Source organism: Suillus fuscotomentosus (genome assembly GCF_016647785.1).
Source record: "Suillus fuscotomentosus strain FC203 chromosome Unknown F5891scaffold_36, whole genome shotgun sequence".
Taxonomy (NCBI): Eukaryota; Fungi; Basidiomycota; class Agaricomycetes; order Boletales; family Suillaceae; genus Suillus; species Suillus fuscotomentosus.
The window spans coordinates 62,758-75,902 of NW_024539548.1; the positions used below are offsets into that span (position 1 = coordinate 62,758).

At 44.6% G+C, this 13,145-nt stretch overlaps 1 protein-coding gene across 1 annotated transcript; it reads right to left on the reverse strand.

The window, feature by feature from the left end:
• Positions 1–1,845: 1,845 nt before the first annotated feature.
• On the reverse strand, positions 1,846–2,778 carry F5891DRAFT_1190294 (uncharacterized protein; the record flags this gene model as incomplete). Its single annotated transcript, XM_041367274.1, has 3 exons — positions 1,846–2,007; positions 2,060–2,577; positions 2,637–2,778. 3 exons carry the CDS (start codon positions 2,776–2,778, stop codon positions 1,846–1,848), a joined length of 822 nt encoding a protein of 273 aa, XP_041224389.1.
• Between the last annotated feature and the right edge of the window lie 10,367 nt (positions 2,779–13,145).

The window sequence follows — 13,145 nt, forward strand, 5'->3', positions numbered from 1 at the left end:
TATTTGCTAGACAAGTGTGTTCGACCTGAGGGGTTAGCTATTAGAATAAGTCTGTAGATAGTCAATCAATAAACTGTCAAAAGTCTGAGTGCAAGAAACAATATCCGAAGGTATAATTACAATGTCCAATGCCAAAGTGTTGGGTCTGATGTTTTTGGGCTTAGCAGGTTATGGGGAACAGTGATAGTGAACATTGGGAAAGTGAGCAATATGTGGATTATTGATAATGATGGGTATTTTGGATAGAAAGAGTGGTAATATTTCGCAATATCAACTAAGAACTACGAAATATCAGGTATAACCACAAAGTGTTGGGAAATAGCTCCCTACTACTTGAATGATGGATATACTATGTGGAAACCAATATATATATATAAGTACGTAGAAATCTTGAACCCTATAGGCAAAAGTAGCAGCCGAAGATTTTGGATCTGAAGTACATGTAAATAAACATGAGGTGCTGTGGACAATGGGAAAACATGTAATAGCACTATGATGTGAGTAATGTGCAAAATAATCAACTATGCACCTAGTGGGGCTAGCAAGACAAGACAGTGTGGGTACAACAATTCTGATGGTGATTCAGAACAATGTGTTGGGTCTTGCTGAACCTAGCTGCTATTCGACCCTAAAGGGTTTCTGGACCAGGCTCAAGGCTCAGAGAAGAGGAAATATAATAGAAAACTGCTGAGCACTCTGGCTCATAGTGAAACTGGTAAAAAGATAACTTGATTATGTAAGCTAAGGTGCAAACATAACTATAGGTAAAACAGTTTCTGCAAGGCTAACCAGGAATCATTCCCTACAATGGGACACAGATAGGATAAGTGCACAGGAAAATATCGGGTCCAATGCAGCCAAAACATCGAATCTGCTAGTCAGTGTCGGGTTTGGTGGATATGTGTTGGGTTGCAATGGAAAGTGAATATTGTGTGACGAGCATTTGACATGATGCATGAAATAGCTGAATATGAGCCCAGTGCTAGCTCAAGTGTCACACCAGTCTATTGTTTGAAATGGCATCCCTGTGGAAATTGATGTAGGCCAGGAAAAGGAGGAACTGCTGTAATCCTACAAAAAGCTAAGATTAAATGAAAATTATAGTTGATAAAATGTACCATCAGTCAATATCATCTAGCATGATGTTAGCCTGTGTCTTTTCATGCTCCTTCAAGAGGTATCTCTCAACTCATTCAACTAAATGATCTTTGAACAATCCCTTGATAATTTGATGGAGAAGGTTGGGTGCGAGTAGTTCATGGATGTCAGCACAGGGGAAATCATTTGTAAACAGCTATATACAAGTTAATTCAAAATACATTATAAATCAAACATTAGATATATCACAAGGACAGCAACTACACTATACTCAGCCTACAATATATCAAAATCATACTCTTTGATGAGCACATCTGTGTGAAGTCTTGAGCAAAGGAGATTGGTCTCATCAAGGGCCTTGAAATGTGACAGACACCTATCTTGGTATCAGAACAAATACAATAGACAATCAACAAAACTTACTCACTTAGCACACCACCTTCAAATGATGCATGCAAGTAATACTTGCTCTTCATAGTTTGCAATATAAGACCAAAGTCCATAGATCACACAGTGATAGTACCCATCTCCAAAATGTGCAACTTTAGGCACTGTCATGCCAGGCTTCATACTCTTGAGGATATATAAGAGTGATGAGTGAAATAGCTGGTGATGAAACCTTTGAAAATCTTTTGTCTTGGCATGCTGTTCAGTTGTTTTGTGAGATATAAGCACTACAACAAGATACAAAATTAACAAATATATACTTTTGGGCATCGCAAGAAACCCTACAATGGCAATGGCATTTCAGTGGGCTTGGTGTACATTGTTCTGAACATTTCCAATAGACACATAGAGAGGATAATACTTGTTTTGTCCTGTTGCAACCAAAACAGTTGTTTTATTGCTCCCTAGAATTACAGGAATGGAGATTGAACCATGAGTGTCAGGATTCTCAGAAATCATGTCCTGTGGGAATGGATATAAAACTCACAAACAATCAGGAAAACAAGAGACATACTGCTTGCTTATAAGCCCAATCTCCATACATGAAGTCTTTCCACTGGTGCTTGTCATTCTCTGTTGCGAACTCATAGTAAGGTTTAAGGTCCATCTCTGTAGCAAAATCTGGGCTAGTAAGCATATTGCAAACATTGTCGCAGGGATTGCGGAACCAAACCTCGTGGCTGTCTGTCATCCATGGTGCAGTACCTTCTTCTAGAATGTCACCAGTATATTTAACAGTAAATGATTGCCATTTAACATTGCCGAGAGGAGTATCATCAATCACCTTGTAAATGTGGTGATGATCTGAAAAGATAGTTGATCTGCTACTAGCTTGTATCAGTGAAGCTGCCCAAATATTGAGTAAATGGTCAATTGAATGCACAGGGGTTTGATTCTTGGTGAATAAGTAATTAGCAAGCTCAAACTCTACCTGGCTCTTGTAGGGAGTCCAGTCTTCCAGTGTCTTGTCTGTGAATGGTAGAAGTGGTGTTCCTGGTGGAAGGAAGTTGCCTTCTGGATTACATGGGCGAGCTTTGTATGTTCATGAACATGAAATTACTTGAGAAAAATTCAATGAGACAAGAACGTACCAGACAAAAAAGGGTGATAGTTTCTATACAACCGGTCACCAGTACCAAAAAATTCAACCATTAGTTGTGAAGAATCTTCATCATTGATGGGCTCCATGGTGCCAGTGTCACCAAAGTCCGTAGTGCCACCACCTGAATCCATAGTATTAGGCAGCCTGGAACTTGATGAATGGAGTCTAAGTGACTAAGTTGGTTGAGATTATTGCTGAAACATGAGGTGCTTGGTGTTCATATGTTGTGTGTGTCCTGACTGATTCTTAAACCAATAGTTGCACCCTGGCTTTATGCAAGAAATGTGAAGATTAATAGGCTTATGGTGCAGGTGGCTTTCTTGTAGACCAGTCTGGGACATGATGCTTGAGTTAATGGTACTCAGAGTCAGAGGAGTAGGATGACCAGTACCAGCTCTAGCGATTAAGTTGATGGTATTTGGAGTCAAAGGATTAGGATTGCCAGCACTAGCTTTGGTACTTGAGTTGATGGTATTTGGAGTCAGGGGAGCATGATAGCCAGTACCAGCTCTGGTACTTCAGTTAATGATATTTAGAGTTGAGGGAGCAGGATGGCCAGCACCAGCTTTGGCACTTGAGTTGATGGTATTTAGAGTTGGGGGAATAGGATGGCCAGTATCAGCTCTGGTACTTGAGTTGATAGTATTCAGAGTAGGAGGAGTAGGATGACCAGTACCAGCTCTAGATATCTGCTCTGTGGTTAGCCTAGGGCAGAAACGGCTGGAGGAATGACTCAATATACTAACTGTGGTATTTGAGTTAGTAGTATTCAGAGTCAAAGGAGTAGGATGATCTGCTCTATGGTTAGTATGGGGCAGAAATAGCTGGAGGAATGGCCTATACTAGTGCTAATGCTTGAGTTGATGGTATTTGGAGTTGGGTGAGGGAGCTTGTTGGTAGGATGGCCAGTACCAGCTCTGATTATCTATAGAAATTAGTGGTTAGCCCAGGAGTCTTTTGGTGGGATGGAAAGTACTAGTTCTAGCAGATGTGCTCTATTGTTATTATGCTGAAGTATAGGTAGACTTAGAAAGTAGTGTGAAGTTTTGAGTAAAGTATTGAAGGCTAGGTTATGTTTGTTTGCATTTAGTAGTCGGAATTTTGCAGCTCATAATTCTCTTATCTTTTATTGAGGTCTACCCTTTGCCAGCTCTCTTCTGCCACCTTCTGTCTTTCATGTCCACTATAAAACCTCCTCCTTCTCCTCGCCATACATGCCCTAAGAATGTGACTTAGTGTTCTGGACTTATGCTTTTCAAAGGTCAAAAGAAGCGATGCACCAAAGCCCAAATTGCACAAGACAAGAAGCATGCCTTAGAAGCATGTGCTATCAAGGAAGCTGCTCTGTAGCATGGAATTGATTGAATCATAGGCATTGAGACTGCCATGGAGATAGAGCAGATGACTCAGGTGACCAATAAGACTAAACCAGTAAAACTCTAGGCTAGACCAGTCAAGAAGAAGAAGAGTGTGTAAGGTATGACTGAACTCACCTCAGAGAATCATCTAGCACAAGCCAGCCCAGTTCAAGGGCATCACCACACAGCAGCCGATAGTACAGGTGTAAGTACAGGCAATAGCAAGGTGATTGGAAATAAGAAGGTCAGGAATGAAGGAGGAAAGACAAAGAAGAAAAAGAAGATCAACCCTACCATATCATGTGAGGTCATAAGGGCTGCTGTAGCAAGGCAGATCCATCAGGATCAAGAGAAGGCTAATGGCGACGAAATGTTAACTCATTAGTAATTTTTCTTCACTATCATGTTTTTGATGCTCACAGAGTCTATACTTCACTTCATGACACTTACTTGGGTGCTCAGCAATGAGAAACATACTCTGGCAGGCAAGGTCCATAACTAGCATACTTATGTTTATCCTGAGATTGAGAAAGCTGAAAAGCCTTCCTCTGTTTATAGTGCTTCCACTGAATCCATTTCTACCAACTCTCTGGGTGTTTCATCAGCAAAAACAAGTCAAACAGTCACAACTATAGTCTTACTTGCAAAAAATCTACCTTCTTCATCAATAGACTCATCTGAGATCTTACATATTCCTATATCCGATGTAGGGATTCATTTCTGGCTGGGCTGGTAGAGACTGTTTTTACCTTACCTTATGTTGGCACTTTTGTAGCTTACATAAGCAAGTTATCTTTTCACCAGTTACTAGTATGAGTCTGAGAGATCAGTAAGTTTTTATGATATTTCCTCTCCTCTGAACCTTGAGCCTGGTCTAGAAACCCTTTAGGGTCGAATAGCAGCTAGGTTCTGCAAGACCCAACATTGTTCAGACTCACCATCTGAATTGTTGTACCTTCACCGACAAAGATGGAGATAAAGACATTGATGAAGATGCTGATGATGATGATAATGATAAATTCAAAGAGGACTTGTCATCTCTTTTGGCCAATGAAAAGGGGAAGGGGAAGATGCAGGTAAGCATTCAACAATTCAATAAATTGAGGTCTGATGTGCATTCATGATTCTTAGAGCATCATAGGGATCACTGGACTTTCAGATGACAACACCTCTGAAAAGCAGCTGTCATGAATGTCATTCAATGATTTACCATTTAGTCAATAAGCTGAAATTGTGTGATTCACTCTCGAATAGGTTTAGTTGATTTACACTGTTAGTTCCACAAAGAGTCCAATTGAAGCACTCAACTTGATTGGTTCATCTGAAGAGGACCTGGATGCTGCTCACAGGTACAACACATCTCAGGATTCCATGGTGCTTGATGCCTCTGAGTTTATGACTCCTGAGGTTAAGCCAGTTCCTACTAAGTCAGCACAGTGTAGAGACTCATGTGTCTCAATACAGAGTATGCGCCATTTTACCCACATAATTCTCTATACATTCCAGCTTTTATCCAAAGGATCAGTCTCGCGCATGAATGCGCATGCCTTACTTGCACGCGTTCAGTGCCTCACTCTAGGTCTTTGCACTCCTGTTCGTCCATCCATCCTACATCCTTGCTGATTTACCAGTGTCTTTGTGGGACGCTCTAATGTCTTAGAGAAAGGAAACACTTAAGTGTATTGGGTACGTAGTTATGATACAATTGGAGAGGTACTAGAGCACTAAGATAATGGGCGATAGTGCACAGCACTAACTGGCCCCAATCAAAGACCTGCCGGGGTGATGTGAGCTGCAATCCCCTAAAAGGTAGGAGTCCACAACGATGCATCACAGTGACACTGAAGACCCCATAATGGTAGGAGAAGGGGACTTTACTCATGGGAGAGAGGATGGTTGAATGGTTCTTGGCAGGGCGAATCTAATGAAGTTTTCGTGAAATGCGGGAACAGCTTGCATGTACGGCGCCATAATTTGCGCATGTTTTCGTAAGTAGAGCAAAAACGCATCACTACTCCATCAACCTTTGGCTTTGACAACTTCAAAGGGAACATTGCACAGTAAATATTCAAGGGTGGATCCTATGCAGATGCTGTGTCCTTGCAAGGGGTCCACTCCTGCTGCTCGAGCTGCTTGGGCAAGATGTGTTATGAACTTCTGCTTCGTGAGTGGTCGGTGACCATTTTTGAACCGATAAGCAAAGAGAGCGCCTCCTGGCGGTGGCTCATTGACTCTGAGATGATTCAGGAAGGCATCTTCAGGATCCGAAGGGCCATTCTGTTGTGCAAACAAAACATCTTGACCCTCTGCTGTTGTTTTGGTGCATGGGATGTGAAATACTCACATTTGGAGGTTGTTGCAGTCTCTGTCTATCTGCATGTCTGATAGCTTGATGTGAATGTTTGGGTCGAAAGCGGAGAGGTTAGGTACCATGAACTTGCTGACGCAGGCAGTACAGTAGAATGTGGTGAACAGGCAACCGAAGATGGAAGTGTCTATGGGGGAATCGAGGTTGAGGTGTTCACGCAGGAAGCAAATGAACTCTACCGTGTATGGGCGCCGCTTTTTCCGTTTTGAGGTTGGCGATGTAGAGAATCATGCCTCTCATGGTGTGATATGGCAGTTTCCACTAGGGAGTATACAGCACAAACTCGCAGCACCACTCTGTGTACTGTCCACAGCTATTCCTATATGAGGCGCAGCTTTCCCACGCAACACGCGCCATGCGCGCACTCTTCCCGCGCTTGAGCGCCCTATAGTGCCAGCCATCCAGAAGCATCCATCCACTGTCCACCAAGCCCTCTAGTGCGTATATTTCTATTTCTCTCATTTGCATATTGTTCCGTCTTTATTTTTATCATGGACTCTCACTCATATATATCTTTACATACCTACTCGGTAGCACTTCGGCTCCGCATTACAGCGCTTAGGCGCGCTATATATGCGCCAGCAGTACATACTATTACTTACTTTTTGACTTACTTTCCAACTTACTTTTCCTACCACTCACTTTCCATTTTTACCACTTACTTTTCCTACAACTTTACCTCCCAATTACCTGTTACTACTTACTTACTACTTAGCAGAACATAGTAGAACTCTATTCCTTTACATCTCACACTCTGACATCTCTTGCATCATATTATCACTTAAGTCTAGTCTCTTTTCGCTCTTGACATGGCTGGGAGCCACAAATGAAGGTGCTCCTTGGCTGAGCAATGTGGGCGGAGTGAGGAAGGGAGCAGGTTGAGACTAGTAGGATAAGCTGATGGAGTGTTGGTCAGTCTATTGAAACATTCTAAGTATGGAAATGTACTAAGCTTGCGACGCTTGGTAGAGTTCCTCCCCTTGTCACTTGAGGGCTCTGTTTGCAAGAGCACGCTCAGCACTCCCACATGAGGTATGGGTTTTGGGGTGAGTGGGGGAGTCGAAGTCGACGATGAGGCTCCTGAGAGGGAAAGGGATAGGAACGGGGGGCAGAAGGAGGGATCGAGGAGGGTATCTTCCATGTGATGGGTTGTCCGCGGGGTTGAGAGTGCTAGGGACATAGCGTGTGAGGACGATACAGGCAGTGGGTCTAATGGCGTGGTGAACATGTTTAAAGATGGCATTGGTTGCACAATTGCGGCTGTGCCCCTTCCACCACCCTTCCACAACTCCTCTGTTATCTCTGTAAACCTTGAAACAAGGAGGTGGGTCTGACTAGGAGGTCTGGAGGATGCTGAGGATGAGGAGTTCAAAGCCGACAGCTTCGGCCCAACCGATGTTGCAGTTGTCGGCCTTTCACCCTGGAACAAGATGCCAAGCCCGCCACCACCCATTGACCCATATTGCGACTCCCATGCCTGAACTAGCATCTGAGAAGGCGTTGAGGTCAGTGACAATGCACGGCCCTGGGATAGGTCTGCTGACAGCTGGTTGGCGCAGCATTGCAGCCCACCACCGGAGGTCTGCGGCACAGTTTTTGGGTGGGGAATGTGGCATGAAAGGACAGTTACCATATAAGGGAAGCATGGCCTCCAACTCGACAAGGTATGCTCGTCCTTCTGGAATGATCTGGGCAGCGTGAAGAAGCTTGCCGTGAAGCTGTTGGACTTCGAGGAGGGTGTGGCTGGTCCGGGTTTCCCATTCTGATATCACCTCCAGGTATTTCTCCCTCTTCGCAAGCAGGATCTCGACTGTCCGTGGGTAAAGGTCCCACGAAAAGCTAGTGAAGGGTGGCTGGGAGCAGAAGGGTATGTCCTTGGACACCTCCCAGGGAGTACCTGTTTGGCACGAAAGCGCATCGATGTTGTCCATACAGTAAGAGAACCTCGCGTCTTCTGCAGAGCGAGGACTCCTCTGGGAGAGGTCAAGGATGGGGAAGATGCAATCCTCATTGTACTCTTCTGGCTGGCCATTGGCAGCCATGCAACCTCTGTACCATTTATGTCCGCCTTCGATGTGGAGCCCTCCTTCGTTCTGGATGCTCTGGGCCCAGAGTTTCCATTGCTTGTTGTATTCTTCAAGGTGCTCGAGTAGGATCCAGAAGAAAAGGTGGTCGTCGACCCACTTGGACAGAGGTCCAATTCCTTCGCTGCAGAAGATGTCAGCTCCAGTGTCAGCAAGGCCACTGTAAGATCCAGCTGCCAAGGAACATCCAAAGCAGAAACTGGGATTGATAGCAAAGGACTCGTCATCCAAACAAACGACAAGTCCTGCATACTGGGAAGGGTGGAGGGGAATGGTCCTATATGCCTCTGCAACGTCACATGTCGCTCCTTGAGAACCTGGAGGGAGGCGCCAGATAAGTAAACATATAGTAGAAAAGGTGCTGTATGTGCATGGGTAGATGTTAGAATCAATAAAAGAGTTAATGGATGGAACAGAGTGTGATAGAGATGAAAGACTATGTGATAGGTTCTGAATAAGACAAAACTTTCCAGGTTTACCTGGCTTAGTGATAATTGAAAGTGGTGCTGAAGGTACAACAATTCTGATGGTGAGTCTGAACAATGTTGGGTCTTGCAGAACCTAGCTGCTATTCGACCCTAAAGGGTTTCTGGACCAGGCTCAAGGCTCAGAGAAGAGGAAATATGATAGAAAACTGCTGAGCACTCAGACTCATACTGATACTGGTGAAAGGATAACTTGCTTATGTAAGCTACAAAAGTGCCAACATAAGGTAAGGTAAAAACAGTCTCTACCAGCCCAGCCAGAAATGAATCCCTACAGTGCTGTCTGAAACAGTCTGATGAGGGTTTCCACCTCTTCCTGCGAGAGAGGGCCCAAATATCTGCCAGCAGTGAACTCTTGAGAGAGAATTAATCTGAAGGCATCAGTGTGTTGAGAAATGGAGGGATTATTAGGTGGGCTGTACATGGTCGTGATGGGGGGAATGCTACCATGAAAGCCGTATTGTAGTGACTGCGGAACATGTGAATATGTACGTATAAGTCCAGATTTATGAAGTAAGAATTGCCATGCATCAGCATGATAGGGGGTGAGGGCTTTAAGCTTCCTGGCCTCGAGGACAGCCTTGAGCTCCGTGATCCAGGTTTCCACAGCCGGAGCACTCATGAATGTGATCCTTGCTGCTGCTTGTGCAGCCATTGGGTCTCTGCCAGTTGTAACACAACTGGAGACCCTGAGAATTGACGAGGTGACCTTCTGTGCTCCTGCAACAGTGTGTCAGAGTCTTGCTGTCCCAGAGGAACTCGCTCTTGCATTTGTGCACATTGTGGGCGAAGCGGCTGAGGCACAGAGCGCAGGCATGTAGGCCCGTTGATGCTGCGCTGCTCTGAAAAGGCTGCCTATCGCAAGTGGAGCGTTTGCGCTCATACTTGGCTTGTTGATGGCTTGGAGACATGGGATGAGGTGGTAGCTGACCTGATGGGTTTCGAGCGGGGGAGTGAGAGTGAGAATGAGTAGTTCAGGGCTGGCTCTTGTGCTGGTTGCGGTGGGAGGATGTTTGGGGTTCGTGAGCAGGCTGCCATGCAGTCATAGCTTACTACATCTGGTTGGATACCAGCGTTTGTAGGGAGGGGGGGGGAAGCGGAAGCAAGGTTTCATGATTGTTGGTAGCAGCAGCATAGTGGAAGCAGTAGTGGAAGTGGGAGCGTGAATGGAAGCATGTGTGGTAGCGTGATGAGTGAGGGAGAAGTTTGAATTAGTTTGAATTGTAATGATATTCAAGTGAAAGTGACGAACCTCATTCAAGCTTTCCAGATACAACTTGTTCCACACTTCTTCTGCCATATTCTTGAGGAGCATAGGGTTGAAGATGCTGATGTCGAATGCGTTGTCAAGGGTCAGCGTGTCATGCCAATCTCGGTGTACACGAGCAGCGTAAAGAAGTAGCACACATTCACCAAAGGGTTCAGCGCTGTAGAAGAGGAATTGGAAGTGGGGTAATATGAGTGGTATGAGATAACTCAAGTAGTCCTCGATGAGCGAGATATATGTCGGCCCAAGGGGATTGCTACTGAGAAGGCTCCTCTAAGTGTATAATATGGAGGGAAACACTGGACCAGGTGCTTGGTCAAGCCTGGTAAGGCACACGACGATGATCTCTGCTTCATGCTCATGTGTCCATTCCTCTTGCTCCAGCAGTTTTTGCATGGTTTGGGCTTGTTCCGTGGTGAGTCTAGCATCTTCAGTGGCTTGCTGGTTCCAAGCGGCAACACGAACATCGCAGTCTTGCTGCCATCCCACTGTGAGTCTGTTGGCTGCTTCAGTGTGTGTTGTCTGCGAGTTTCTGATGATGCAATTTCTTAACCCTTCGAAGGTGGCAGATGTGAAGTCGGGCTCAATGTCAAATGTAGGGTTGGATGCAATACATGCCATTTTGGAGTGGATGGCAGGGATGAAATCTGAAAGAATGGATGGTATTAGGTGCTTTGTAAAGGTGTGGAAGTATTAGGATATGTGTAGGAGAAAAGCAAATAGCTTGATGAGGTAAGCATCAAGGATTCTACTAGAGGAGGAGCAGAAACAAGAGATGCCGGTGTTTTCAGCTTTGTTATGCACTCAAATAGATCTGTTAGACGGAGCCCTAAGAGGGGCATCATCCGCTAACATTCGTGACATAACCGGAAAGGTCCGGTGTAGCAACTGAGACTGGCAACATCGAGTCGGCAGATATCAGAGACGCGCATGTCACGTGACTTCTAAGATGGATGTCTTTAAAGTCACTGACATTCTCAAAGTAAGGACTGTCTTGTCCGAACGATGAGTAGTCGATCGAGGTAGACTTAGGCACAATGAGCACCTAAGAAAAGATACTAGAGACTGAAGCTGAGGGGGCTTCAGAGGGAAGTATGTTCAAGGGAAGATTGAGTAGATTCAAGTTAGGGAATCTAGTACAAGGTGACCAACTACTTATACTAAGTGGAAAGGGTTAAGGGCAAGGCTACCGTACTGTAGGTAAGGGCAAAGGGGAAACAGAAAGGGTATAGGTACGATGGCAGCATAGCCTAATTAGTGATGGGAGGTCGAATGCGGAATGAGACCAAGAAACATTGGAACGAACCAATGGTAAGAGATACAATGCGCAGCACGCATGAGTCAGATAAGAGATAAGAGCAGATAAGGAAAGCCACATTTGTGGCACGAGTCAAGACGAGTCAGAGCCCGAAGGCATATGCACACGTTGATGTGATAGGAGGAGGACGAGGGATGGGAACGATCCCGCGGATCTGGTCAATGGATAATTAGTAGAGGAGTACGAGCCGGAGGCAGGAGAGGATGAGGATGAAGGGAAAAATGATAGGGGGCCAAGTAGCCAATGTTACTTGTAACAGGCTTGCCCAAAGACAAAACTCTAACACTTCACTTGTGCCTCACTATGTAATAGAGTGAGAATGTTGTTCCTATTAATCTCATTGGATTGATGTGTCCTCAGCCTGATTTCCACACTTACAGAATGCTTATCTTAGGTTTTAGAATATATTTAGTATTGATATAGTTACCCAGTTCAGTACCACGCTCGGATGCGCTACATAGCCACACCTTTCAGTCATATGATACTGTAAAACCCTGTCATAGGATGTGTACATTGGCCTGCAAAACCTGGCCTACCAGACACTGGCCAGTGTACGTATATCCAGGATCGGCTGACTATGTGAAATATGGATAGGCTAATGACTCTAGTATAAATGATATATCTGCAGGACCTGGACAGACCAGTGTCTCTAGTATAAATGATGTATCTGCAGGACCTGGACAGGCCGGTGTCTCTACATACCTGCAGTACCTGGACAGGCCAATGTCTCTAGTATAAATGATGTATCTGCAGGACCTGGACAGGCTGGTGTCTCTATATACCTGCAGTACCTGGACAGGTCAGTGTCTCTAGTATAAATGACAGATAGGCCAAACACTGTAGGAGCTAATGGTAGCTCTTGGATTAGTATGGTTTTGAAGGCACTTGAAGACCTCCATCCTCCAGTATAAAAAAATGGTAATATCTAAAATACAGTGCAGTGTAAACAATTTTGGATCAGTAACTAAACTATCCAAACATCATCAGTATTCAAGTTGGATCAAAGGATTGGGATGAGGTTATTACCTTTGATCCAACTTGAATACTGATGATAAAGGCTAATGAAAAAAATAATATAAAACCTACAAAATCTGTGCAATACACTAGTAGTACAGTTGTGACCCACAAAACTGTAACACATGCATGTAGAGGTGATGAGCCATCCTCACCCTGCATATCACTGTGATGGTGAATCTGTGAATATTGTAAAATATATATAGTGGCTAGGACATTAATCTTGGGCTATTCAAAATTCACTGTACACTATGAAGGCCAGGTCATGCATAATCTACATCAAGTTATAGCCATTGATAGTGTACAGTTAATTGTGAAGAACCCAACATTCTGGCAGTCTGCCCCTAGCATATATGAAGGGGAACAGCTGCCCCAAAGGTCAATACCGGCCGGCCCTATATTTTGTTCTGTGCAAATGGGCCAGTTGCATAGGTTATGACCAATACTCCTGTGGGCCGGCCTCCTTCTACAGTGTGAAAAGAGGGCTGGCCGCACCTATAGTGACCCATACCAATGAAGGCCGGCCTGGCTGTGCAGTACGTGCAAATGGGCCGGCTGCATGAGTAATGACCTATATTCAAACATGTATGGCCAGTGCCATATT